Genomic DNA, 24,997 nt, shown 5'->3' with positions numbered 1-24,997 from the left:
TATAAGCAACTTCTTAGCACTTTGATGCAGCCATTCTCCAGCCTCATTCTAAATACCCGTTTCCAATCTGTAAAACTAGATGCTTGGACTAGAACTCTATGGTTTCTTCCAGGTCTAAAATCTTGTGACATCAATTTGGAAGATATTTTACTACTTAAAAATAATGACGTGTGAAAGGACTGTTTCTTATGTGAGTCATAACTACAAAACACCGTGGAGACAAGGGTAACGAACACACTACACAAATATAATGTCGCGAAATAAAATATTAAAAGTAATATACAAGACAAACTTAGGAATTATTCTATTACCAAATAATCCTACATTATGAATGGACTCAAGAAGAGGCTCCTTAGTTTAAATACAGCTGCCCTAATGAGTCAAGCGCTATGTTAACCATTGTTTTCAGTGAAAGAAGTCACTGATAGTCTCGAAAACAGCATATGGGAAGCCAGTGACAGATTAGATTATTTTAAAGTTACAGCTAAAATCAAGGACCAAAAAATTAACACAACTTTTCAGGAGCTATTAGATGAAAGCACTAGAACACTTTCCAGTTTCAGATATGAGAATATTCATTTTATTCAGCTACCACTACTAGCATTATAATGATTAAAACTTATCTTGGGCTAACTATACGGGACTGGCACTTTCGACTTTACATTTATTAATGCATTTAATTCTACAGCAACCCATTAATTAGGTACTGTCATTATGCCCATTTTACGGATGAAGAAACTGAGGCAAAAAAGGTAAAGTGACTTGTTCAAGTTCACTTCCACTAGTAAAGCGTCAAACAACTGGTTCACTTCAACCACGATTTCCAACAACATTCAATTATTTTTCTATTCCTGAAGAATTTCCGATAGAGAAATTAATTTGGCTCATTATCAATTACAGAATTATAAATTAATACGTGTATTTTAGTAGCCTCCTGTGTTATATTATTTCCTCTTACGAAAGAAAAATAATTGACTCTGGACATATGGGTGGAGTATACCAAGAGCATCGTGCCATCTGAACTGCCTGTGACTTCTGGTAGAATAGATACCAATACCTAAACGTATTAAAAATTTTGTGTTGATGCAAAAATTCAGTCAGCTCAGATGAAGCTGAGAGAAAAGACCAGGAGTACGCCACAATAATTGTTAACCATTTAATTACACGCTATAAAATCTCCGATGGCCGACTTGAGCAGTAAAATTATTTTAACAGTTTGAAACCACCTTTTTACATGAGCCAGAATTAACTTTCTAACGGTATTTCATTCCAAAAACGTTTAAAATTTTCTTGCCAAAACTGTCTAAAAGTTGCAGGTCCAACTTCCATCCCACTTAAACTTTTCCTCTCCCTACTCCTGTAATTCTTCCTATGGGCACCATTTCACTTTACTTCTAAAAACTTTACCTGCTTTTCGGCACTCGGGACTCGGCTTCCGTCTCAGCTTCTTCAAGTCTGGGCGTCGGGTTCTTTCAGCCCACACCCACCACACCCCTGCGGGCCCCCGCCCAGCGCTGCTCCTCCTCCCGGGGTTCTCCAGCACCGACTCAGCACCTATCAGCGACGCCCCCCGGCCCCTGGCCCAACCCATCCTCGGACACGTGCGAGGGTGTGTTTGTGTCAGTCCGTCAGTCCCGCCAGGGACGGGGCTCACTCACCGAGACAGAAGCGCCAACTTCTGCTCCAGCATCATCTCCAGCTTCTGGCCCTGTTTGGAGATCCAGTGGTCCACTCCATGAAGGCGGTAGCACGTCTCCAGCATCAACCTGAAGTCCGCCACGAACTCGGTGATGCCCCCGTATTGGCCGCTGGCGAACTTCTCCTCCATCTTCAGCAGACACATGCCCTTCCCGGGCTGCTGCCGGAGGGCGCGACTGCCCCGGCCCCCGCTGCGCGGCCCCTCGGCCGCCTCCTCCTCCCCAGTGGCAACGCCCCCCAAGGGCTGCAGGAAGGGGGAGGTGAGGCCTCGGTGCTTCTCCTGCAGAAACTCGCCCAGGATGCGGTAACCCTGCTGCAGCTCGTAGGTCAGCTCCTGCTCCTTGCAGCCACCGCCCCCGACCACCATCGCCTCCTCCTCCTCCTGGTCGTCCGCGTCCTCCCTCGAAGAGGCACTCCTTCCTCGGGCCGGCCCTGAGGCCGGGGCCGCCGCTGCCACCAACTCGTCGTCGTCCTCTTCCTCGGCCGCCGGTGGCGGCCGCTCCTCCTCCCCGGCCGGCTCCATCTCCCCCGGCGTCCCGGGCACGCTCATGCCCCCGGCAGGCCCAGCTTGGGCGGTGTGGAGCGGACGCTCGAGGCGCCGGGGCACGCGTGAGCGCGGGCCGCTTCCTCAGGGCTCGGCTGCGCCGCGCAGCCCCAGCCGCATTGGGCCTCGCTCTCCTCAGCCGCCGGCTCGGCTCGGTGCGCGCGGGGGTCTCGAGCTCGCCGCCGGCGGGGCGGGGTTACATGGCGCGCGGAGGAGGGGGGAGAGAAGAGGAGAGCCTAGGTGCCCTCCTCTCCCCTCCCCCCGGCGGCGGCGGCGCGCGCGCGGCCCTCGCCTGCCTCACCCCTCCGCGCCCCGCCCGACTACTCTTCACCCGCCAGGCCCGGCTTGGCCTCCGCGGCCTCGGCGCCCCACCCCCTCCCGGGCCGGCTTGAGGGCTGGGAGGGGGCGAGGAGGAAGGGGGGGTTTCTCTAGCCTCCCCGGAGGGGGCCGAAGCACAGGGCCGCCGCAGCTCGGGCTCCTCCTCCTCTCCCTCACACCCCCTCCCGCCCCTCTCTACCTGCGGGGGACCCGGGCAGGAGGAGGTGGCGCGCGGACGGGGCCCGGCGACAACTGTCAGTTAGAAGCCCTGCTGGGCGGGGGGAAGAGAAGGGGGAGGGCACTCAGGCCCCCCCCCTCCAGGTTGGGGCGAGCTGTGGAAAGACGCAAAGAAAGAGGTACCGTCGCCGTCCACGGTGAGCATGCGTAGTACAACACCACCAGCCCGACTTCGTCCCGCCCCGCTAAGCGAAAGCAAGGACTTAGTCTCAGCTTCAGGCCCTGAGGCCTGGTAGGTTGCACGGACCAATGATGTCATCAGCTTGTAGACGACTGTAAGGGGCGGAGTGAAGAGGGAAGCAAGGCGCCTACGCAGCTTTGCTTGCCACCTCCTGAGAGGGAGGCCGAAAGGGTTTTTAAATCAGGTGCTGCAAGAGGATATTTCTTTTGCGAGACCCCTATTAGCGCTAAAAGCTAAAATTAATCCTGAAGGAGCTTGCTAGATAACCTTCGTCGATAGAAAGTGAATTGTAATCATTAATCATTAGAGAAATGCAAATCAAAACTACAATGAGATATCATCTCACACCAGTCAGAATGGCCATCATCAAAAAATCTAGAAACAGTAAATGCTGGAGAGGGTGTGGAGAAAAGGGAACACTCCTGCACTGCTGGTGGGAATGTGAATTGGTACAGCCACTATGGAGAACAGTATGGAGGTTCCTTAAAAAACTACAAATAGAACTACCATATGACCCAGCAATCCCACTACTGGGCATATACCCTGAGAAAAACCATAATTCAAAAAGAGACATGTACCACAATGTTCATTGCAGCTCTATTTACAATAGCCCAGAGATGGAAACAACCTAAGTGTCCATCATCGGATGAATGGATAAAGAAGATGTGGCACATATATACAATGGAATATTACTCAGCCATAAAAAGAAACGAAATTCAGATATTTGTAATGAGGTGGATAGACCTAGAGTCTGTCATCCAGAGTGAAGTAAGTCAGAAAGAGAAAGACAAATACCGTATGCTAACACATATATATGGAATTTAAGTAAAAAAAAAAATGTCATGAAGAACCTAGGGGTAAAACAGGAATAAAGACACAGACCTACTTGAGAATGGACTTGAGGATATGGGGAGGGAGAAGGGTAAGCTGTGACAAAGCGAGAGAGAGGCATGGACATATATACACTACCAAACGTAAAATAGATAGCTAGTGGGAAGCAGCCGCAGAGCACAGGGAGATCAGCTCAGTGCTTTGTGACCGCCTGGAGGGGTGGGATAGGGAGGGTGGGAGGGAGGGAGACGCAAGAGGGAAGGGATATGGGAACAGATGTATATGTATAACTGATTCACTTTGTTATAAAGCAGAAACTAATACACCATTGTGAAGCAGTTATACTCCAATAAAGTTGTAAAAATAAAGTGAATTGTAAGAAGGTATAAAATGTAAATCCTATCCTTTTGTAAAAAAGTTCTCTTTGCACACTCCCTCCCCCTGTGACTGCCGGTTTTTCAATATAAAACTAGAATTTTGCGAAGTCTAGAAAGGAGGTTGAAGGACTCAACCAACTGAAACATGTTCACATGGAAAAGGAAAGGAGATGATTTGTGGAACTCGAATTTCTCAAACTCCTGTTCCCAGGTCTTAACATCAATTCCTGTTTTGGAAATTAATCCCATGTTTTCCGTTAGTGAAAAACATTTCCACCCTCTCGATTTTTGACATCTGCTAAGAGTAAAGGAAATGAATGGAACCTCATTTTTAAAAATCCTTGGGACTGAAAACAGTCTTCAGACATTTCAAATCTAAGCTGTGCAGCATGACCTTACAATCTCACTACACATTTTAAAATTACTGTTTAGGGAATGTCTAAAAAGTGAACTTATCATTCCATTAGTTGTCATATTGCTTAAAGTGAGGAGAAAGGAACTAATGGGTCCTTAAAGCAGTTATTACTATCTTCTCACGTTCTATTTTAAAGATGCACATATTACTTTTTCTCCTTACACAGAACGCTCTTGCTTTAAACCTGGAATTACTTGAATACAAAAATCAAAATTTTAGAAAGCAAGTGGGGACTTCCCTGGCGGTCCAGTGGTTAAGACTCCGCACTTCTGCTGCAGTGGGGGTGGGTGGTGGTATGGGTTCATCCCCAGTCGAGAAACTGAGATTCCCACATGCCACGCGGCGAGGACCAAAAAAAAAGGGAAAGCTGTATAATGAAATGATTGGGATATACTGACTATTATGATTGTTTACTTCCCGTTAATGTGGACTTTTAAAGCACTGATAAAATTCACAACTTAAAAGCTTTTTTTTTTGGTCCAGTTAAGTTAGACAGCAGCCTTAGGTAAAACTGTTAGGTGGGAACACTTTTGAGGTTTTAGGGTATTGACACTACCACCCCCACCACGCACACCCATCATCTAGTTTTCACGGTCTCCTCTCACCTCATCAGACATTTGTGGTGTATTAGGCATTGACAGCATTCTCTCTCCATAGAGCCCATAGATGTACTTCAGCTCAGGAACAAAGGCAGAGACCAGTCTTACTTCAGGGACTGACAGCCAAAACTGTGACTGAACGTCCCTCATTTACTTTGACAAAGCCCAAGAATCTGGACCCACCTCACCCCAGCAAATATCACCTCTTTCTCTTTAGCCACCAACCCTATTTCATGACTCTTGGATATTATTAGCTTGCATTTATCGAACACTGTGCCACTAAGCACTTTATTCGTTACCTCCTTTAATTCTCACAATCCTATGAGCTACGTATTATGGCCATTTCACAGATGGAGAATTCTTTAGGTTAAAAAAGTAGTTTGCCAAAATTCAAATCTAGGTCTGTCATACTTCAAAATTCTCCAGGTGCCTAATTCCAAGTCATATGGTAGATTTTCCAGTTTCTCATGAACAAGAGTGTAGGGAATTGCTAGAAATGTTTACCAAGGGCTTCTTAATTAAGGGGTACTGATTAAGATAAAGAGGTGCAGGTGAGTAGAAGAAACCTCAGCTATAGGTCATGGAGAGGCCAAATTGACTGAGATCTTAGCTAGTATGAAAATAGAATCAGGTGCTTGAACTTTTAGAATATAGATAGGTGAGAAGAAAAACCGCTTTTTCATCCCACCATCCAGAGAAAACCTCTATTACAGTAATATCAATACTTTGTAGTGGGGTTTTTCTATTTATTCATCTATACTTTTAAATTTTATCTTAAATAAACTTAAAATTGTGACTATACTGTACCTAACGTCCTTTTCTTTTTTCTCTCATTAGCAATAAATAATTGTAGGGAATGTACAAGAATTGCATATCTAAAATCTCAACTTCATATCTCTGTCCACAATGGCCTAGATGGCCTGCTCATGAACTTGTAGGTGAAACAGAGATTCTAATGTAAAAGGAATTCCAAACCATAAAAAGAAACACAGCAGAAGTACAAACACCAACAGCAATAACAGCTACCATTTATTAAGCACTTACTAAGTCTTAAATATTTACTAAATACGTCACATAGACAGTACTCATAATAGCCCCAGGAAATCCTGACAGATGTATTTGTTCTTAAATTTTGGATTAATAACTTGCTGAGTAGAAAGGTTTTTTTCTACCCTACAAAAAGCCTGACATTAAAGACCAACATTGCAATTTATATAATTAACCCTAGATTTACAGAACTGTTTTCTTACAATGTATACCTACTGCTAAATAATTTCTCAAAGCTGTTTTTCTTGTTTAAAGATTAAATTAATTTTGCTTCCCTTTCATGATCACAACAGAATTCTATTTAATGCTACTATATACTCTATTAAGAACTTCTCCAAAATAGAAATCTATTTAAGCCTCACTTTGAATCAGGGCTTCTCTTCTTGTTGAACTGCTTTGCAGGAAAAAATGGCATACATACACAATGCAATATTCTGCTCAAATACATAACACTGATTGACTCCCACAAATATTATTTACTATTTGTCAAACACTGTGTTACAGTATGCTACATGCTACCAATGTTAGATGTACCAGGATGCGCTTTTCAGTTAACCATGGTCCTTAGAGTCCTGGATAACTTGAAAAAAAAGAGACTGGTCTAAGACTTCAAAGTTTTAACTCTCAGCTGGACACCTTGGGAACTAGAATATGGATATATCTCAGTCTAAGGAGGACATTATTAAAAAGTTCATATGTATTATGGAGAAAACTTCCCACATCCATTATAATATCTCAAATCTCTTTTCCAATTTCAGCATCCTCCCATTACTATGAAAAGTAGGAGTATTATCAAGGAGGAATAAGCCTGCCACTATATTCTTCACCCACAATTCCAAAGATGTTTGTCCTGGAAGTTCTCCTATCCCATCTTTGTGAGCTCTTAGCATCTTGTGGTAGGCAGCATGACGTATTGACACCAAGTATACTGCTTGCCCAGCATCAATAATTCAGACAAATAGCAACAATTTATATACTTCACATCAACTACAGGAAAGGTGACAAACATTTTAAGACAACAGAAGCACAGGTTATCACCAAGGTCTGTGTTTAAGAGATAAAACATGCAAGGTAAACAGAGGCTATAACACTGACTAATCCTGGAGAAACATGGGGAAGGCATATAAACTGCTTAGCAGGAAGAGAAGAGTTCTCTCAATCATAATGGAATCCACTCACAAAACTTGTTCGGAGTTACTTTTATGGTGGATGATATTCAAATAATATTAAGGTGCTTCAGGCAAAATTTAGCAACTCCTGTAAGGCTTCCTGCTGCTCATCATCAAGCTGGGAAATGCATTCCAACCATAATTCTTCAGAAGTCTGTACCTGACGCACGACATTAGCTAGGCGTTTGGCACAAGGATCTTCATAGTTAATAGTCTCATTCATTTTTCCTTCTGCAATTACACTGATTATTTTTGGAAGATTGGAATTATTTGGACCAAGTACAACTGGGTGGTTACTTTCAATTAAGTCACAGAGAAAACTCAAAGTCTGAATAGCTTCCTCTTTATCCTCATGCAATGGAAGCCATGACAACCAGTGTGGAAGAACTTCATCTACATTTACACAGTTAGGCTTAAATCTCAAAATCTTCCCTACTGCTGAGATACAGTTCTCTGTAGCAATGACATTTTTTTTGGTTTTGGAATTTGCACACTTAATAACTTTTACCAGCAGCGGAACAGCTTCTGAACATAAAGAACGATAATCATCTCCACCAAACTGTGCCATAACACCCAGGCCATAAGCAGCAGCTTGCCTGACTTCAGGGTTGTTGTCTCGCATATTTAGTAGCATTGGCCACCGAAAATATTCTACATATTTAAATGAGGTTGGACTGCAGTGTTCTATGATATCATCAAATATGCACAATCCCCACTGTCTGTCTGGCCATGGCCTATTAGAACAAATTAGATTTACAATTAATGGAAGCAGCTGTTCAAACCACGGTAAAATCTTTTCCTTGTAAGTACTAAATAATGAGTGCAAAATATCTGATACTTTGGTCAGAATATAAACATCACATTCATCCTCATCTTGCAGAGACATTTCAACCTGTTGGTCATAGTTTTCTTCCTGTCTTTTAACCTGTCTCAGTTCTTGGTTTTTAAAGTGCCCTTCAAGTTTTGCTTTCAGTATTTCTCCCAGTTCTTCCAACTGTTCATCATTGAGGCACCCATCTCCCATTACTTCAATGGACTTTGCAAAAGAATTCATTATTTCTGAGAGTACATCTGTATCAGGTTCAGTCCCAATAGCCTTAATTAAAGGATCACATATGAATTGCCACATCTGTGCAAGATACTCTGGGCCACGAATTCTTGCACATTCCAGAAGAAAAGGCATGGACTCTGCTGCTGCCACTCGAACATTGTCATGGAAATAAAATTTCAGTAAAGGAACCATCAGTTTTACAACTTGTTCTGTATATTCCACAAATCCTTCCTTTAACTCCTTAGCATAATAAACCAACATCTGGCAAGCAGTTGCTTTTGCTTCAAGCCCTGAAGTCTTAATTCCGAAACTCTGCTGGTCTCCAAGATTTACAAATTGCCATCCATCATCATCACTCATATTCTCCACGTCTTGTGTGTCTAAGAGAGCAACGTCAGGTTTAGCTGAAGCAGTCTTAATAAGAGGCTCAATAACCAGTGGAAGGTACTGTTGAAAATCATTTCCAAGAATTTTACACATTCTGGCCCACGCTGAAATGATGTAAGAGGTCTGAGGGTCATCATCTTCCATATTATTTAAGTCTGATTGTGTTTTTAACAACAGTTGCATCACATTTGATGCATCTTGCATAAATTTTTCCTTCCCAACAGCAAGACCAACATGGCTAATGCATTCGATAGTTTTTCCTTTCAGAAGTTTGAGTTCCTTTTGAACAGCAAGCTCAACAATATGCTTTAGTGAGGGCATAAATATATCATAGTACGGAACAAATTTTTCTTCTATTGTATCTGCAACTGAGGCAATGGTTGTCACAAGCTGTTCCAAGGCCAACTTAGTTCCATTGCGAATCAACTCTTGAAGTTTAATCACCAAGATGGAATGTAGATTTCTCACCATACTATCCAAATATAGAACTAACAATGATTTGGGGCAGTCTTCAATAAAAATAATAAGCGCAGAAGCTGCATGTGACTGCACACGCTGATTACCTTGATTTTCCATGGTACGCAACAGAGCTGCAATCACCGTTTCATGGAATTTCTTTTGGAAGTTAGGTGCAAAATCTGTAGCCATCTGTCCAAGTGTAGTACAGGCTGCAGCCCTCACCCTTGGATGAGGATCCTGAAGAAAAAGCAAAACAGAGTTAACTGTTTCATCTAGAATTGATTCCATTTGCTGATGGCATCCTTCTCCAATAGCAGATAAGGCCATTAATCCAGCATGTCGATATTTCCAGTCAGGGCTCTGAAGCATCTGCATGATATGCTCCTTAGTCATTGGTAAAACAAGTTTTCCACCGAGCCCACAAGCCAGTCTGTCTAGTGCACTCTCAGCAGCAACTGCATTGCTGTCAAAATCATCTTCTTCCATTTCATCAGCATTTACCCAGTCCTCATCATCTTGTAGATCAACCATCATTGCCAATATATGAGGAACTGCCTGTGCAATAATATTTGTATGTTTTTTCAACATTGGGGTTGCAGTTTCAGACAAGGTCACTATTACCTCAAGAGCCAGCTGGCGTTGCAGATTACTAAGTCTAGAGTCTCCACATAACTTTAGACTCAATTGCAGAGTATCTTCTAAATAAGGACCCAAATATTTAGGTACAGTATCTGCAATCTCAACAAGGGATTCTAGCACTGAATCATCATCCTGGTAGCATGAATCATTCACAGCCTGTAAGATTCCAGGAAGCAAGTCTGCAAAGTCTTTGAAAAGAGCAATATTATTCTCATTAGCAAGTACAAATGCAGCTGCAGCTCTAGCAGATAATGTCCTGATTGCTGGATGCTCTTGATCTTGAATACACTGGTCCAACAACCGTTTGATGATATCCAAATCGTGTCGATCTTGGGTCCCAAAAATCCCAGGAAAGTGCCAGAAAACGTGAAGTGCAACTTCCCACAGAACCACATTTTTAGAGTAGATTGAATCAACAAGGAACTTCAGACCTTCGGGCCAGTGGTTAGTGCCATCCTCATCTATCAAATTCCTGGCCAGCACTGCAAAAATATCACAAAGTTTTTTCCTCATACTAGCATGGGTTTCTAACTTAACAGCCAGTATCAATTCAATCTTGACGTCCCTCTGAACATCAGAAGGCAGATTTGGATAGACTTCCTCAAACCCAGAGGACAAAAGCCGTCGTAGCAGGGCGGCAGCCATTTGTCTCACCTCATAACCTGCTCTTCTATTTCTGACGGCATCTAACAGGAATGTAGTCTTACACAGACCTGGGATATTTTCATAGATTTCCTCTGCTTGCCTCCGCACCATACAGCTTGGATTGATGAGGTTCTTCAGAAGCTGGTAAAACTCTTGCTTTCCCGACACGGTCGCCGGTACTCCGGCAGACCCGCACGCCGCCATCGCGTTCTGTCAAAGCGACCGCGACGCGGCAGGAGGGCGGGGGCCTGCGGCTCGAAGCAGTGACGTCACCGAGGCGCCGGCGGCGATGGGCGGGTGCGCTGCTTCCTCCCCTGCCTGGCCCTCGGTCTGGGCTCTGGGAAGGTGGGAGCGAGGGTCGCTCTCCATCTGTTTTCCAATCAGATGAAAATGTACCTACAGAGGAGAAAGAAAATGAAAGAAAAGTATGATATTGATTTATTAGAATGGGATTATGGATGACTTTTTTCGCCTTTTCTTTATTTCTAAACTATCTCTATTGTTGTTACACTGATAATTTTAAAACAGAGTACTCCTTGAAAAGCCGCTAAGTGAAAGAAGACGATCACAAAAGGCCACATGTTGTATGATTCCCTTTATATGAAGGTCTTAAATAGGAAAATCCATACAGAAAGTAGATTAGTGTTTGGCAATGGCTAAGGGGAAGGGAGATAGAGAATGACGGCTGTCAGGGGGGTTCTTTCTGGGTGATGAAAATATTGTAGAATTGATTGTGGTGATAGTTGCACAACTATATATATTTGATTATACTCAAAACTATTGAATTGTACAATTTAGATTGGTGAATTGTATGGTATGTGAATAATACCTCAATAAAGCTGTTCATCAAATAAGTACAATAAAAGATAAAGACAATGATTACTACCCCACTATTAGGTGCGCAGACTCAGGTGTGTGTCGGAATCACTTGGCCTGTGGATTATAATAAAGAATGAGAAAGACAACTGAGTAAAGTATGATGAAAAGTGACCTGGGCTAGTAATCAGGAGACTAGAATTCTGGTCTTGTCTCTAAATTGATTTTGTATCCCTGGTCACGTCACTCAAGATTTTCTTTGCAAACTGTAAAATGCCTTTACAGTTTTTCTTTTAGTAGGAAGCTGCTGAGATTATTCTAAGAAATAAATGCTCCCGAGGCTAAATATTGTTTCTTTAATTCAAGCAGGTGTGTCAATCAAAAACAATGATCATTCCTCTAACAATGATTAGATCTTACTTTTGTATTGGCACCTTGCCATTCTGTCATTTTGACCATTATACAGGTTTGCAAGGTTGGTAAGATAGGTATAATACTAATCTTGGGTGAGAAATTGAAACTCAGGGCTGACTTTTGATGGATGAATATTTATTAACTATTTGAAGAAAGAGAAGAAGTTTCTAAGTAAAGGGAAGAGCTGTGTTCAAATGCAGAAAGGTCTGAGAGCCTAGTGTGATGAGTTCTGTCAGTATTTTTTGCTGGAGCATTAGGTATGGGACTTAAGGGTCTTGGGGATGACATAGGAGGCAGGAAGGAGGAAGACAAGAGTTATATAGAGGCCAGATCATGAAGAGTCTTGTATTCCATGTTAAGAAATTTGGCTTTTTTTCCCCCCTAAAGGTAAAGAGGAGCCTTTTAAGGATTTTACTCAAGGCTGTGAAATAATCCATTTTAAGAAAGATTATTTTGATGGCAATGCAAAAACTGAAGTGTGAAGACTGGAGGCATTTAGGAGGCCAATAACCTAGTTCAATTATGCTGAAAGTCTAAATCACAGCAGTGGTGGAGGGAAAGAAAAGAGGGCAAGGATTGCAGGTCTTAAGAAGTCATATCAATAGCACCATAGAGGGGAAAGAGAAGCCTAGGAAACCTCCCCAAGTTTTGGCCTGGGCATCTTGTTGGAGGTGCTGCAATTTACCTATTTCTTTACCTACACATGTATAAAGAACAGAATTAATGCAGACCAAAAGACTGCTAACTCTTTCTGGAGGAAAAAGAGGCTTCCCTAAGAAGGTGAGTCCCCAAATCCTTTTTGTTCTGTAGTTGCTCCCACACTCTATGGTGATGGTCATTGTTACAACAGTAAGAGTTAAACTGAATCCATTTTAGGAAAAATATTTGTTCTTTTATTTTAGAAAAACATACACAGATTTAAAATCTTAAGGTGTTTCCTCTCTAGCTTGCATAATTCTATTCTATTTACCTTTTGCATTGTTATTTCCCTCACCCCCCCAAGAAGCACACATAATAACCAAGATTTCAAGACTGGACTTGAAGACTTGGTTAGAGTTGAACAACTTTATGAAATTTTGTAATTAAAATTGGCTTTTAAAATAGTTTGCACTGTTGAGAGGCCATTTAAGAATGTTTCCATAAGGTTACTCAACAGCAGACAATTCGAGTGTTTATTAGCAGCTTACTAAGTGAAGAAAGTGCAAAATAAGTTGCAAATTTCTTCCAAGATCTGAGAGATTTAGAGTCAAATGAGGGGGGTAGAATTAAATTGGACGTAGGGGGTAGAATTAAATTGGACATACTTGAAATTTTTTCAAGAATAATCCAGAATAAATAAAAATACAGAAAACAAAAAATACTATGAAGACTCCTACCGATCTAAGATGGAACAATATGAATATCAAAAAGAATAATGCCTTCGATGGATTAAAAAAACTTTAAATATATCAACAGAAGTTCTGAGTTTCTAATACTAACAAAAGCCACCAACGCATTGATCATCTTTGGAGGATGCTAAGTCACCAACTGAAAATTGATAAAGAGGAATAATCAAGATTTTTCCTGCCTTTTCTGTACAAACTGTATTTCAGGATAACCAAATAGTTATCCACTTCTTCTTAATAGAATTCCAGATAAAAAGAGCACAAAAATGCTAAAATCAGAAAATTGCTGTGTTGTAACCCCAAATGAAATAATGAATATAGGTAACAGTAACCAATGGATGCTAAAACCATTAAATGAAACATTGATTGGGAACTTAATAATAGAGGGATAAGGATGAAACCACCTGAAGTTCCTGATTAATCTTAATATTCTTAAAAGTGGGATAGGGGCTTCCCTGGTGGCACAGTGGTTGAGAGTCCGCCTGCCGATGCAGGGAACACGGGTTCGTGCCCCGGTCCGGGGAGATCCTACATGCCACGGAGCTGCTGGGCCCGTGAGCCATGGCCGCTGAGCCTGTGCGTCCGGAGCCTGTGCGTCCAGAGCCTGCGCTCCGCAACGCGAGAGGCCACAACAATGAGAGACCCGCGTACCGCAAAAAAAAAAAAAAAAAAAAAAAAAAAAAGTGGGATAAACCAGAAGTGTCATTTACATGTTCTCTTTCAGCTTCACATTCATACTTTCTCTAATTTGTTCTCTGATTCTGAGGTTAGGCTCTGCAAGCAAAATTTCTCCTTTCTCAGCTGGGTCCCTGATAATTTCCACCAATAGGAGCTGCTAGAGATTGGAGGATAGAAAAGGGACAGAAAAGAGATTGATCCTTCTTGTTTTTCCTTTTCTTGCCTGGATTGCCCTAGCAGTGGCCCTTCCTCCTGGTGAAAGCAATTTCCTCCCTCTTGCAGCCCAATCTCTTCTCTCTGCAGATATACCCACAGTAGCCTGGGGGCACTCCTTCCTCAGAGGTTTCAGCCATACCTCTGAACTCAAAGATACCAGTTCTGGTTTTTTGTTTGTTTGTTTGTTTTGTTTTTGCGGTACGTGGGCCTCTCACTGCTGTGGCCTCTCCCGTTGCGGAGCACAGGCTCCGGACGCGCAGGCTCAGCGGCCATGGCTCACGGGCCCAGCCGCTCCGCGGCATATGGGATCTTCCCAGACCGGGGCACGAACCCGTGTCCCCTGCATCGGCAGGTGGACTCTCAACCACTGCACCACCAGGGAAGCCCAGCAGTTCTGTTTTGTTCCTTCAGCTTTAGGGATGGTAGCAGATCCTTCAGTTACCATCTTTTGATTACCTCAGTGCTATTTATTCACTCCTTCAGGTCTCTCACACCTGTGTAACCAATCTCTTAAATCTCCTCTTGAAGTACTTAGTGTGGTTTCTATTTTCCCACCTGGAACTTGACTCATTCATATACCAGGCATTAAGTGATGCAAAAACTGCAAAGTATTTTTATCTTAAATCAGGTTTATTAAGGTATAACTCATGTGCAATAAAATTCACCAATTATAAGTGTTTAATTAGGTAAGTTTTGACAGTCAAGTAACTATGACCACAATCATATATAGAATATTTTCATTATCCCAAAAAGTTCCTTTGGGTCCTTCAGTAGACAATCTCCTTTCCGCACCCCTGGCTCTAAGCAACTACTAATCCGATTTCTGTTGCTATAGCTTTGTCTCTTCCAGAATTTCATATAAATGGAATTATTCAGTATGAAGCTTTTTGTGTCTGGCTGCTTTTACTTAGCACAATGCTTCTGACATTCGTCCACTCTGTTGCATGTTTGTTCCTTTTTATTCCATCATATGAATACACCACAATTTGCTTATGCATTCACCATCGACAGACATTTGGGTTGTTCCCAGTTTTAGGTTATTATGAATAAAGTTCCTATGAATATACGAGTACAAGTTTTTGTGGGAAAATATGTTTTCATGTCTCTTGACAAATACTAGGAGTGAAATGACTTGGTCAAATAGTAAGTGTAGGTTTATAAGAAACTGTCAAATGCTTTCCAAAGTGGATGTACTATTTTGCATTTTGACTGAAATATATGAAAGTGCCATTAGCTCCACATCCTTGTCAGCATGTGGGATTATCAGTCTTTCAAGTTTTAGTCATTCCAGTGAGCATGTCTTGGTATCCGATTGTGATTTTAGTTTGCATTTCCCTAAATACTAACAGTGTGGATTATCCTTTCATGTGTTTATTTGCCATTTGTGTATCTTCTTTGGTGAGGTCTTTGTTCAAATCTTTTGCCCGTTTTTCAAAAAATCTAATTTTTTTGTCCTCTTGCTATTGAGTTTCAAAAGTTCTTTAAATATTCTGGATACTAGTCCCTTATCAGATATATGCTTTCAAATATTTTCTTCTTTTCTTTTTCTTAACCATGCTTTTTGAAAATCAAAAGTTATTAATTTTGTTGAAGTTCAATTTATCATTTAAAAAATTTTAAGGTTTCTGCTTTTTATGTCCTATTTAAGAAATCTTTATCTAACTCAGGTTCACAAAGATTTCCTCTAATGTTTTCTTCTATTAGTTTTATAGTTTTAAGTTTAAAGATTTTACATTTAGATCTGGGATCTATTTCAAGTTGATTTTTGTATATGGTATGAGGCATGGACAGAAGTTCATTTCTTTTTGCCTATGAGTTTATAGTTGTTCCACTTTTATCTCACTGATTTGCCATCTTTGTTGAATATTAATTGACCATATACATGTAGTCTTGTTTCTGAAACTTCTATTCTGTTCTATTAATCTATATTATTATTATTCCAATGCCGCACTGACTGTATTGATTACTATAGCTTTACAATAAATCTTGAACCCAAGTAGTTATAGTCAGTGGTTCTAAAGATCACTGAACACTGTAATTTTTAGAAAGTACTCTCTAGACTTTAGTAAGTTTAAGATATTTTTAATCTAATTAAAGTCCATACATATTTGTGAATTTGAGTATAATTGGGAACTTTTTGCAATCTATACACATTGTGCATTTAAAAATTAAATAATGGACCAGAAAAAATGAGAAACAAATTTCTTCTTTATTTGTTTTCAATGTAAACTTATTGATTTAGAATAATACCTCAACTTTTTCACCCAGATCATCTCCCTCCCCTCCAAAAAATAGCTGAGGAGAAAGGTATTTCTGACACTTTGGGCTGTAACCTGAAGCAGCTTATGTTTTAACTTAAAATTTGAACGTAAATATGATGTTCCACTTGCTAATATTTTCAAGTTTTTTCATATGAAATTGTTTTCTCTCTAAGCTTTCCATTTCCTTCAATTATTCAACAAATATTCAATGAGAACCTACTATGTTCCAGGCACTGTGCTGGGACACTGGGGATACAATAGTGAAAAAACAGAATGCCTACCTTCATGAAGTTTACAATCTACTTTGGAACTCCTTAGCTCATGCCAGGAGGACCAGCCATGTTTAACCTGTGGTTTTATGGATTTCTCAGCATATTACCCCTTACGTCCAAGTATATGAGAAGCACAGTAGTAAAACACTGTTATCATCTTTAAGACTTGCATGGCAATAATTCAGAATATTAAAAGTTGAATAAAAACATCATGAATTGGAGAGAACAGAAAACTCACTGTGTGAGTACTGAACTCGCTTCTTTACCAGATGGTTGAAAATATGTATATTAGTACTTGCAGGTATTAATTGATTTAATTTCATAACAAATAAAGGAGGCTACAGATAGATTAAAATTTTTTAAAAATACAGATGAAATAACTGAGAGGAAAGTTATAATAATGATGGAGGATATCAACCATCCAGACATTTCATGTCATTTTGTTCTCCTAAAATTAGAATGTTTGGCTCCAACTCCCAGGGTTAGACAGAACCCAGCAGAAACAATGCCCAGGGCAGAAGTGGTGAAGAATGAGAAAAGAACCAAAGTAGGAATCAGACTGGGCCCCACTACTCCAAACCATTAACTATAAACTGTATTAGCTGTAATTTTAATAAAAAAGACCAAGCAGACATATTAAACTAAACATATTATCTTACAAAGATAAAACACTCAGAAGAGTGTCTCTTTTATACTGCTACTACTACTACTATTACGGTTATAAGAATGAAAATATATCTGATTAATTAGAGACAATATTTTGTACAGTTTCTTGTATAATAGGCAAAATATAAATTATAAAAAGGACCTGTCCCACTGGGTAGTATACTTGGTAAGATCATCTTGAAAGATGACAAAACATTTTTATCTGCATTTTCAGTTGGTGTGAGAGGTAATCCTGACTTTTTAAGTAAGTTTCAGAAGTTGTACAGTCAGGAAGAAGTAATAATAATAACGATATAATAAAGAATAAATTATTTTTCCATTGAATTAGAACTTGTTAGTGTAAAACTGTCATTACTGTACTGATCTGTTTTGTAGCCATTATAACATTTTGCCTAATTTATCACTGTGTGTCTACTTTTAAAAGATTTATGAAAATCTGATATATTAGAATTATGAAGAGTCTAATTGGTTAAACTTGTGCTAGGGTGATCAACCATCCTGGTCTGCCTAAGACTGGGGTTTCTTGGAATGAGGAGTTTCAGTTACAGGACAGTCCCAGGCAAAGTGGAACAGTTTGCCTAACTTTCAATCAATTTTTAAGTATTGGAAAAATATCATTTGTAAAAAGTCATTAACTATAAAGGTTAAATTAGATTCAAGTTAAGCACTTCTGATAATAATCCTTTATAAGTGATGCTATGTACTTCATATGCATTTCATTAAGTATACATAATGTTTGGTTGTCCTACAGTTATTGTTACTAAGCTTTAAGTAGTGACTGCCTGATCTCTCCATTTTGTTTTTCCCGTTGAGACAAATAAGTTATCTTTGGGGTAATACTTTGACAACCTTCAAACTCTCCTTGCCTAAATCAGATATTTCATCAGGAGTGGGGAAAAGGCAACTATTCTTCTAATTCCATCATTTCTTCTATATTTGTAAGCTGGCATTTTTCTGTAATAAAGAACTCTCCCTCATGACCTGAGGCTATTTGGCAACTGTGAAGGAGTGCTTAATTCTTTCTCATTAATTATCAATTTTCAGAGTAGGGAGGTGAGTAATAGCCACCTCCAATCATGACAAATACAGTTGGTTTCTTATGTTTTGTTTGGTTTCTCTTTTTTGAATTGTCAAGAGCTGCGAAGAATCTGAGATTTTACGCTACTTCAAAGCTAACAAGTTAGCCTACCATAGTTTCATGGATGATAGTAAAAGATATGAAACTCTGCATCAGAGACAAAAAAAAATTTGTTACTCACGGCCACAGCAGCAGTCAGAGAATCAGCATTTTTCACTGGCTCCCAGCTCCCAATTCCTACAGCATGATGCAAAGAGGGATAGATGCCAGCTATACACATCAAGGACTGTGTTACAGGAGGGAAACACTGAGCTTAGATTACAAATCTTTTATAACGGACAGTAGAGCTGACTGCTTTTTCTCCAGGGGGAGACATTATCTTTTTATTCTGGACAGTAATCATGCTTGCCCTTTGCTCCAGCGGGAGACATTATCTCTGTCTTCCAAGGCTATTCACTACACAAGCATACTTAATAATATAGTCCAGAATGTCTTTGCTCACAAGATGTGCAGAAATATGAGAGACCATGGGTATAGTTATTTGCTGGTTGTTCTCCATTGCTCCCCTCCCTCCTTACATTCTCTGCCCTTTTCTGTAGCCCAGGAGGCTGACATCTACAGACTGCATCACTCAGGCTCTCTTGCTCTCTGTCTTCTGGTTGAATTGGCTTATGAGAGGCATCAGCAAGAGATTGGGAAGAGGTGGGATAGGGTATTTAGTCCCCATCTCTCTGTCCTGTTCTTGCCCCACCTTGAGGCAGTCCTGGTACAGGCTGCATTCTACTGATACAATTCTTATAAGGAGGCCCTTTTTTCCAGGTTGCAAACTCTCTGTAGGTTCATTCTCTCCCATATCCCTTTTAGGCCTAAATATGGTAAAAGTGTATAAACGTTCCTAGACCCTGTGCTTTGTTGTGTTCTCTTAACCTTGCCCACATTTTTGTAAACAATCCTTTCAGCACACTCTCTTCAGTAACACTTTCTAAATATGTTTTCTGTTTCCTGCCAAGATCTTGATAAGAACTCATAGATTCAATTAATTTTAAAAGAGAAAAAAACTAAAATTAATAAAACCAAGATTAGAAAGGTAGTTTAACAAAAAAAGAGACTTTTTAATTTAATTTAATTTAATTTTGGCTGTGCCACGCAGCTTGTGGGATCTTAGTTGCCCGATCAGGGATTGAACCTGGGCACTGGTAGTGGAAGTGTGGCGTCCTAACCACTGGACTGCACGGAATTCCCAAAAAGAGATTTTAAAACATGAAAATATTATTATCCTCAACATGCTAATTCATGCAAATATATTTATACAAAAATATAAGATCAAAACCAATAAAATCCTTTTAGAATAATTTATAGAATGTGAAATTATTTGAAAAATAAAAGAATAAAAAATACAAAAGATGGGCTTCCCTGGTGGCGCAGTGGTTGAGAGTCTGCCTGCCGATGCAGGGGACACCGGTTTGTGCCCAGGTCCGGGAAGATCCCACATGCCACGGAGTGGCTGGGCCCGTGAGCCATGGCCGCTGAGCCTGCGCGTCCGGAGCCTGTGCTCCGCAACGGGAGAGGCCACAACAGTGAGAGGCCCGCATACCGCGAAAAAAAAAAAGAAAAGAAATAAAAAGATTTATATTCTACTTGATAAATGGCCAGAGCAGATGATTTATCAACAAAGAAATATAGACTATAAATCTTGATGGGAAAAAATCTCCAATTTGGGTAGCAATTAAAACAAAGCAAACTAAAGGCACAACCACATCTCCAAATAACTATCTAAGATAAATTACAGGTACAACACAGCATTGGTGGACTGTTGGAAAATAAATCTATTGCTGGTGGCCCCTGTTGGAAAATAAATCTATTGCTGGTGACCCCTGTTGGAAAATAAATCTATTGCTGGTGGCCCTTGATTACTTAGCTGAGAATCTAGAATGGTGGTTAAAAAGTGTTTGATGCAGAAATTCCACTTTGAACAATAGATCCTAAGTGGATGATACAAAAGAAGACAAAAATGAGGTGCATATTTTTCACAATAGATGTATGTTAGAGTATTAAAAAAATTGAAAATAACCCAACAATGGGTAGAATAATTGTTAAATAAGCCATGATATTTTAAGATGTGTTGAAATGTTTCAGTAAGAAAAAGAGGATATATTATATGTACACACTACATATACTGTGTATAAAAATATGGCTCTATGTGCCTGGAGTGAGGGAGACTCTGGGAGAGACTTCCTTCCCAGAGGGCATCTCAGTGGGCCACCAGATGTGTGCCAGAGGGTTCTTCCCCTCATGCCAGGCTCCAGGACAAGCAGGTAGCCCTCTGTCACAGAGGGACAGTGGTGTATCTGTCCACTCTCTCTGTGCTGTGCCCTCAGGGTGGTGGCCAGCCAAGAACTGTCTCTCTCTTTGTTGCAGTCCCAGGAGACCCAAGAGTGCAGGCTCTGCTGGCCATGAGCCAAGTAATCTCGAGGTGTCCCCTGGGTGGCAGCCACAAAAATCTGGCGCCAGACATGTGTGCAGGTTCCTCTCCATGATCCAAAAGAAGACACAAATGAGGTGCATGTTTTTCACAGTAGATGTACCTTGAGTATTGCAAAATCTGGGGTCCTGTACTCTGGAGCATGGCAGAGGGAGAGCAGGAAGATAGCACCTGCCCTCTGGGGTCTCTGGAGAGGATTACAGTCAGCCCTTAGATGTGTAGATGTGTGTTTAACTACAGGCCTGCCCCTCAGGCTGCAGCTATGAAAATATGGCATCTGAAGTCTCACAGGTTTGTGTCTTGGCCAAGGTCACACAGCTGGGACATGATGGCAACAGCACACACCCGGGACAGGGGTGAGGGAACTGCTCCCAGATTTTACTCTACATTAGTTAAGGTGTGGTTCTAGGACATCCAGACTCATGCATCACAACTTCCTACCCGAATCTATGGAGAGATGTGACATGAAAGAAAGCACCTTGAACCTAAAGGCAAATAGTAATAACCTCAGTTGTCAGAAAAGTGGTGAAATAGCATGGTGAAAGGAATGCTATGCACAAAAGCAGGTGGCAAGTTTTGCATGAGATCCCATGGCAGGTGAATCTCTGGATAACTCATTCATTAAACAGTGGACTCTATTATCAATGATACCAGCACCTTGGATGAGAATTCTTAAGAATGCTGATGAAGCTACCACACCTCACAGATATCAGAAACCTACCACACAATCTCCTAGAGATTAGCCAACACAACAAGCCTAAATATAAGGGAAAGGTTAAAAAAAAAAGTTCATTTTTCCAGAGACTTCTCAAGCAAAAGTATCTTCCTTTGAAAAAGGAGCACCCAAAAACGGGAATAAAGACACAGACCTACTTGAGAATGGACTTGAGGATATGGGGAGGGGGAAGGGTAAGCTGTGACAAAGCGAAAGAGAGGCATGGACATATATACACTACCAAACGTGGGGTAGATAGATGGTGGGAAGCGGCCGCATGGCACAGGGAGATCAGCTCGGTGCTTTGTGACCGCCTGGAGGGGTGGGATGGGGAGGGTAGGAGGGAGGGAGATGCATGAGGGAAGGGATGTGGGAACAGATGTATGTGTATGACTGATTCACTTTGTTATAAAGCAGAAACTAATAAAAAAAAATTGTGTAAAAAAAAAATAAAAAAAAAAATAAAAAAAAAGAAAAAGGAGCACCCAAGACAACAGATTTCCTCAGTGAATTTAAATCCTATTTTAAGAACAGAATCGTCTAGACCGAACTGCATGTGGAGTTTTCTTCCTACCATGATAACTGTAGCAATAACGTTGGAAAGACCAGCTCTATGCTTTGGACTTAGGTGGGCCCTCTTAAGGGTCCTTTTCAAATTCCTAAGCTATAGTTTTGGGAGTCATTTAACAGAAAGCTTTTACAGAAATTGTAGTCAATCATATTATAGTAGGTTTCCTATTATTCATCCTGGTCATTGTTTTAATAACAATAAAATGACAGACTGATAAGAAAATGTGGCTCTATGTTCTTTGGGTTCTTTTTGTTTTCCTGTAAAGTTTCTTAGATTTCTAACTTATTTTGAAGATGTTGATTTACATAGAGATTTAGTGCAACATTCTATGTTTGTGGCATTTACTTGGTCTTTACCTATGCATTTTTTTAAATGAAGAAAATGTATCAACAAAATTAATGAAAATGTTATACAAAGAGATAGAATAATGGCTGGAACAATGAGTATTCTTAGAGGACAATAAAAAAACCTTTTAGATTAGTGTCATTATAAATCATTCATTGACAATGGGAACAGAACCTTTCCTAGGCTCAGAGAACTTAGGTAACTTGTCTGAGGTCGCACAGCTAGAAAGAGCAGAAGACTGGAACTTAGTCTTTTTGGCTCTCAAAATACCCCTGGTGTGGGAATGTACACCATTCAGAGTACAAGTAGAGGGGATAGATCTTAAGGAAAAGAATGGACACTTCTATTGCAAAGGAGGAGAGCCTGAAAGAGAATGCATGTGAGGTAAGCTTGCAGTTGAGGTGGTAGGTAGGCAGTAACTGAATGACTTTTTTTAAAGACGATATCTCTATTTTCTTGGTGAGACTATTGGCCTTAAGTAAGGCAGTGAGTGTTTGAGGAAAAAATCAAAGGTTTTGGAGAAGCCATGGGAGTGAGGAGTGCAGGATAAAGGAGTTAAACAAAGATAACTTTAAGAATTGAAAAGAAAAAAAAAAGAATTGCAAACTTTTCTCCAGTTGAGATTAGAAACCAGGAATCCACAGTGGCAACAATCCGTCAATTACACTGTAAAGTGAAAAAGGCAGGGTTCAAGGTCATTGGTTCAATTCCATTTTGTAAAACACCTATATGTGTGTATAAAACATGTGCAGGAAAATGTATAGTATATATACCAATTTGTTACAGTGGTTACTTCTAGGAGGTGAATGCCTTTGAGGTTGGAGGAAAGGACTTATACTTTTTACTCCATATATTTCTGTATGGTTTGAATTTTTGTAGCAATATATTCTTGCATTACTTGTATAAAAAATGGGGAATGTGATGGTCTGGTAAAGGCTTTAAGTTCCTGAGCATGTCTATGTTTCCATATAGATCATCTAGAGCCAATTATATAGTGACTTGAAGCTTCAGAGCCAGGAAAAGTCCTACCTGGCTCCTCACAGCACAGCTCACAGCTGCAGCAAAACCCACAAGGCTTAAAACAGAGCCAGCACTCTAGAATTAGTGGTATCTGATCCCACTGCTGCTGTGGTGGAAGATTCCAACTAACCATACTGCTTGCATCTGTCCATTAAAAGTCATTCAGACTCAGAGAAGATCTGGAAGGCTCATAAAATTATACTTTCCAGCTGCTGAAAACTGTGCTTATAGTGAATCTCCCTCTGGCTTGTGGGGGAGGTGTCCGGGTTCTGTTTTGGCATCTGTGATGAGTGAAAGTTGCAGAAATTTCATGACTGGCCCTGAATGTAAGTAAGTGCTTTCCTGTTTATATTTGTATCTCAAGATAAATCTAAAGCAACACCAGTTAATTTCTTGAAATATTTCTAGTCAATGCCGTTTTCCTGTGAAGATTAATCTTACAGAACAAGACAGATGGGAGATACCAATGACAAATGAACATTCAGTAAGCAAGACTCTTCTTGATAAAGGAAACAGAAATTGAGGATTGAAGGCCAAGAATCAAAATTAAACTGTTCATCCTGATTATACAGCATTAATACTGGAAAGGACCTGGAAGGTAGAGAGATTCAAATTTGAGTTTCACCACTTAGGAGGTGTGAGACTTTGGGGAGAATTACTAAGCTTCTTCAATCCACAGTCTGCTCATTTTCAATGGGGAATAATAAGACTTAGTTCACTGGGTCATTGTGACATCCAAATGAGACAAAATACAGAGGTTTTTTTGCAATATTAATTCATGTGGGATTTTTTTTCTCTATATTTTCCCCATCTTCATTTTCCAAGAAGGTCCTTTGTGTATCTCTTCCTTGGGAGTTATTATAAGGAAGAAAGCTGTTGTTTGAAGACAAAGTTGTTTTTCCTATATTTTGTGAAAGCTTAAACTCACCAAGGAGATTGTTTTAAGTATGAGTGGGGTAGGAGGGGGTGCGGTGGGTATCCTTACAAGGAATGAAATGGAACAGAGAGGAAGTGGACATTTCCCCCCAATTTAGGGAAAGGATGAAGAATGTTCCATGAGGATGGGGGAACTACTGTTCTTCTGGAAGTTGGATCTCCACAGGTGTGTGGAGTACATGTGAAACTATATGCTAATACCTGGCTCCCAGACTTGTAAATATTACTGTGCCCCAAAGGAGCACACTCCCATACTTGCATACTTCCAAGGAACTATTTGGGCTTGAGTAATGAGCATCTTAGTTGGTGGTCCAAGGTGTGGACCAAAGCCCGGAGTGGTTTCTCCATTTATTTTTTTCTTATAAAACCCATTGAACCTTTTGTTTAACTCAGTTGGATGGGAGTGTGTCTTTGCCTGTAGTCCCTTGAGATCGCAGCTTGAGACAAAGGCTGGAGTGTAGGTAATTTATTTGAGAAGTAATCCCATGGAACAGGAGTTCAGCACAGGGAATGAGGGGGAGTCAATACAAGGTTGCATTATTGAA

At 40.6% G+C, this 24,997-nt stretch overlaps 2 protein-coding genes across 6 annotated transcripts in view; both read right to left on the bottom strand.

The window, feature by feature from the left end:
- BRD10 (bromodomain containing 10) overlaps positions 1 to 2,373 on the bottom strand; it is a 112,781-nt gene extending 110,408 nt beyond the window's left edge. For all 3 annotated transcript variants that reach the window (XM_082618064.1, XM_082618065.1, XM_082618066.1), the window contains exon 1: positions 1,659 to 2,373. In XM_082618064.1, coding sequence (XP_082474190.1) covers positions 1,659 to 2,248 — 590 coding nt within the window. In that variant the 5' untranslated portion in view covers positions 2,249 to 2,373. The remainder of the gene's footprint in view (positions 1 to 1,658) is intronic.
- A 3,843-nt stretch (positions 2,374 to 6,216) lies between these two features.
- The window catches only part of RANBP6 (RAN binding protein 6), a 273,898-nt gene continuing 255,117 nt past the window's right edge, over positions 6,217 to 24,997 (bottom strand). Inside the window, exons 1-2 of one of the 3 annotated variants that reach the window (XM_082618090.1) lie at positions 10,607 to 10,985; positions 6,217 to 9,550 (exon numbers count right to left, since the gene is read on the bottom strand). In XM_082618090.1, coding sequence (XP_082474216.1) covers positions 7,484 to 9,550; positions 10,607 to 10,801 — 2,262 coding nt within the window. In that variant the 5' untranslated portion in view covers positions 10,802 to 10,985 and the 3' untranslated portion in view covers positions 6,217 to 7,483. Of the gene's footprint in view, positions 10,994 to 24,997 lie in introns of those variants that run through there. The other 2 variants (XM_082618091.1, XM_082618089.1) reach the window with 2 other exon arrangements.

This window comes from Mesoplodon mirus (genome assembly GCF_964341445.2).
Source record: "Mesoplodon mirus genome assembly, chromosome: 1".
NCBI lineage: Eukaryota > Metazoa > Chordata > Mammalia > Artiodactyla > Ziphiidae > Mesoplodon > Mesoplodon mirus.
Note: the sequence above shows the minus strand (reverse complement) of the source record. Positions and strands in the feature narration are given on the sequence as shown.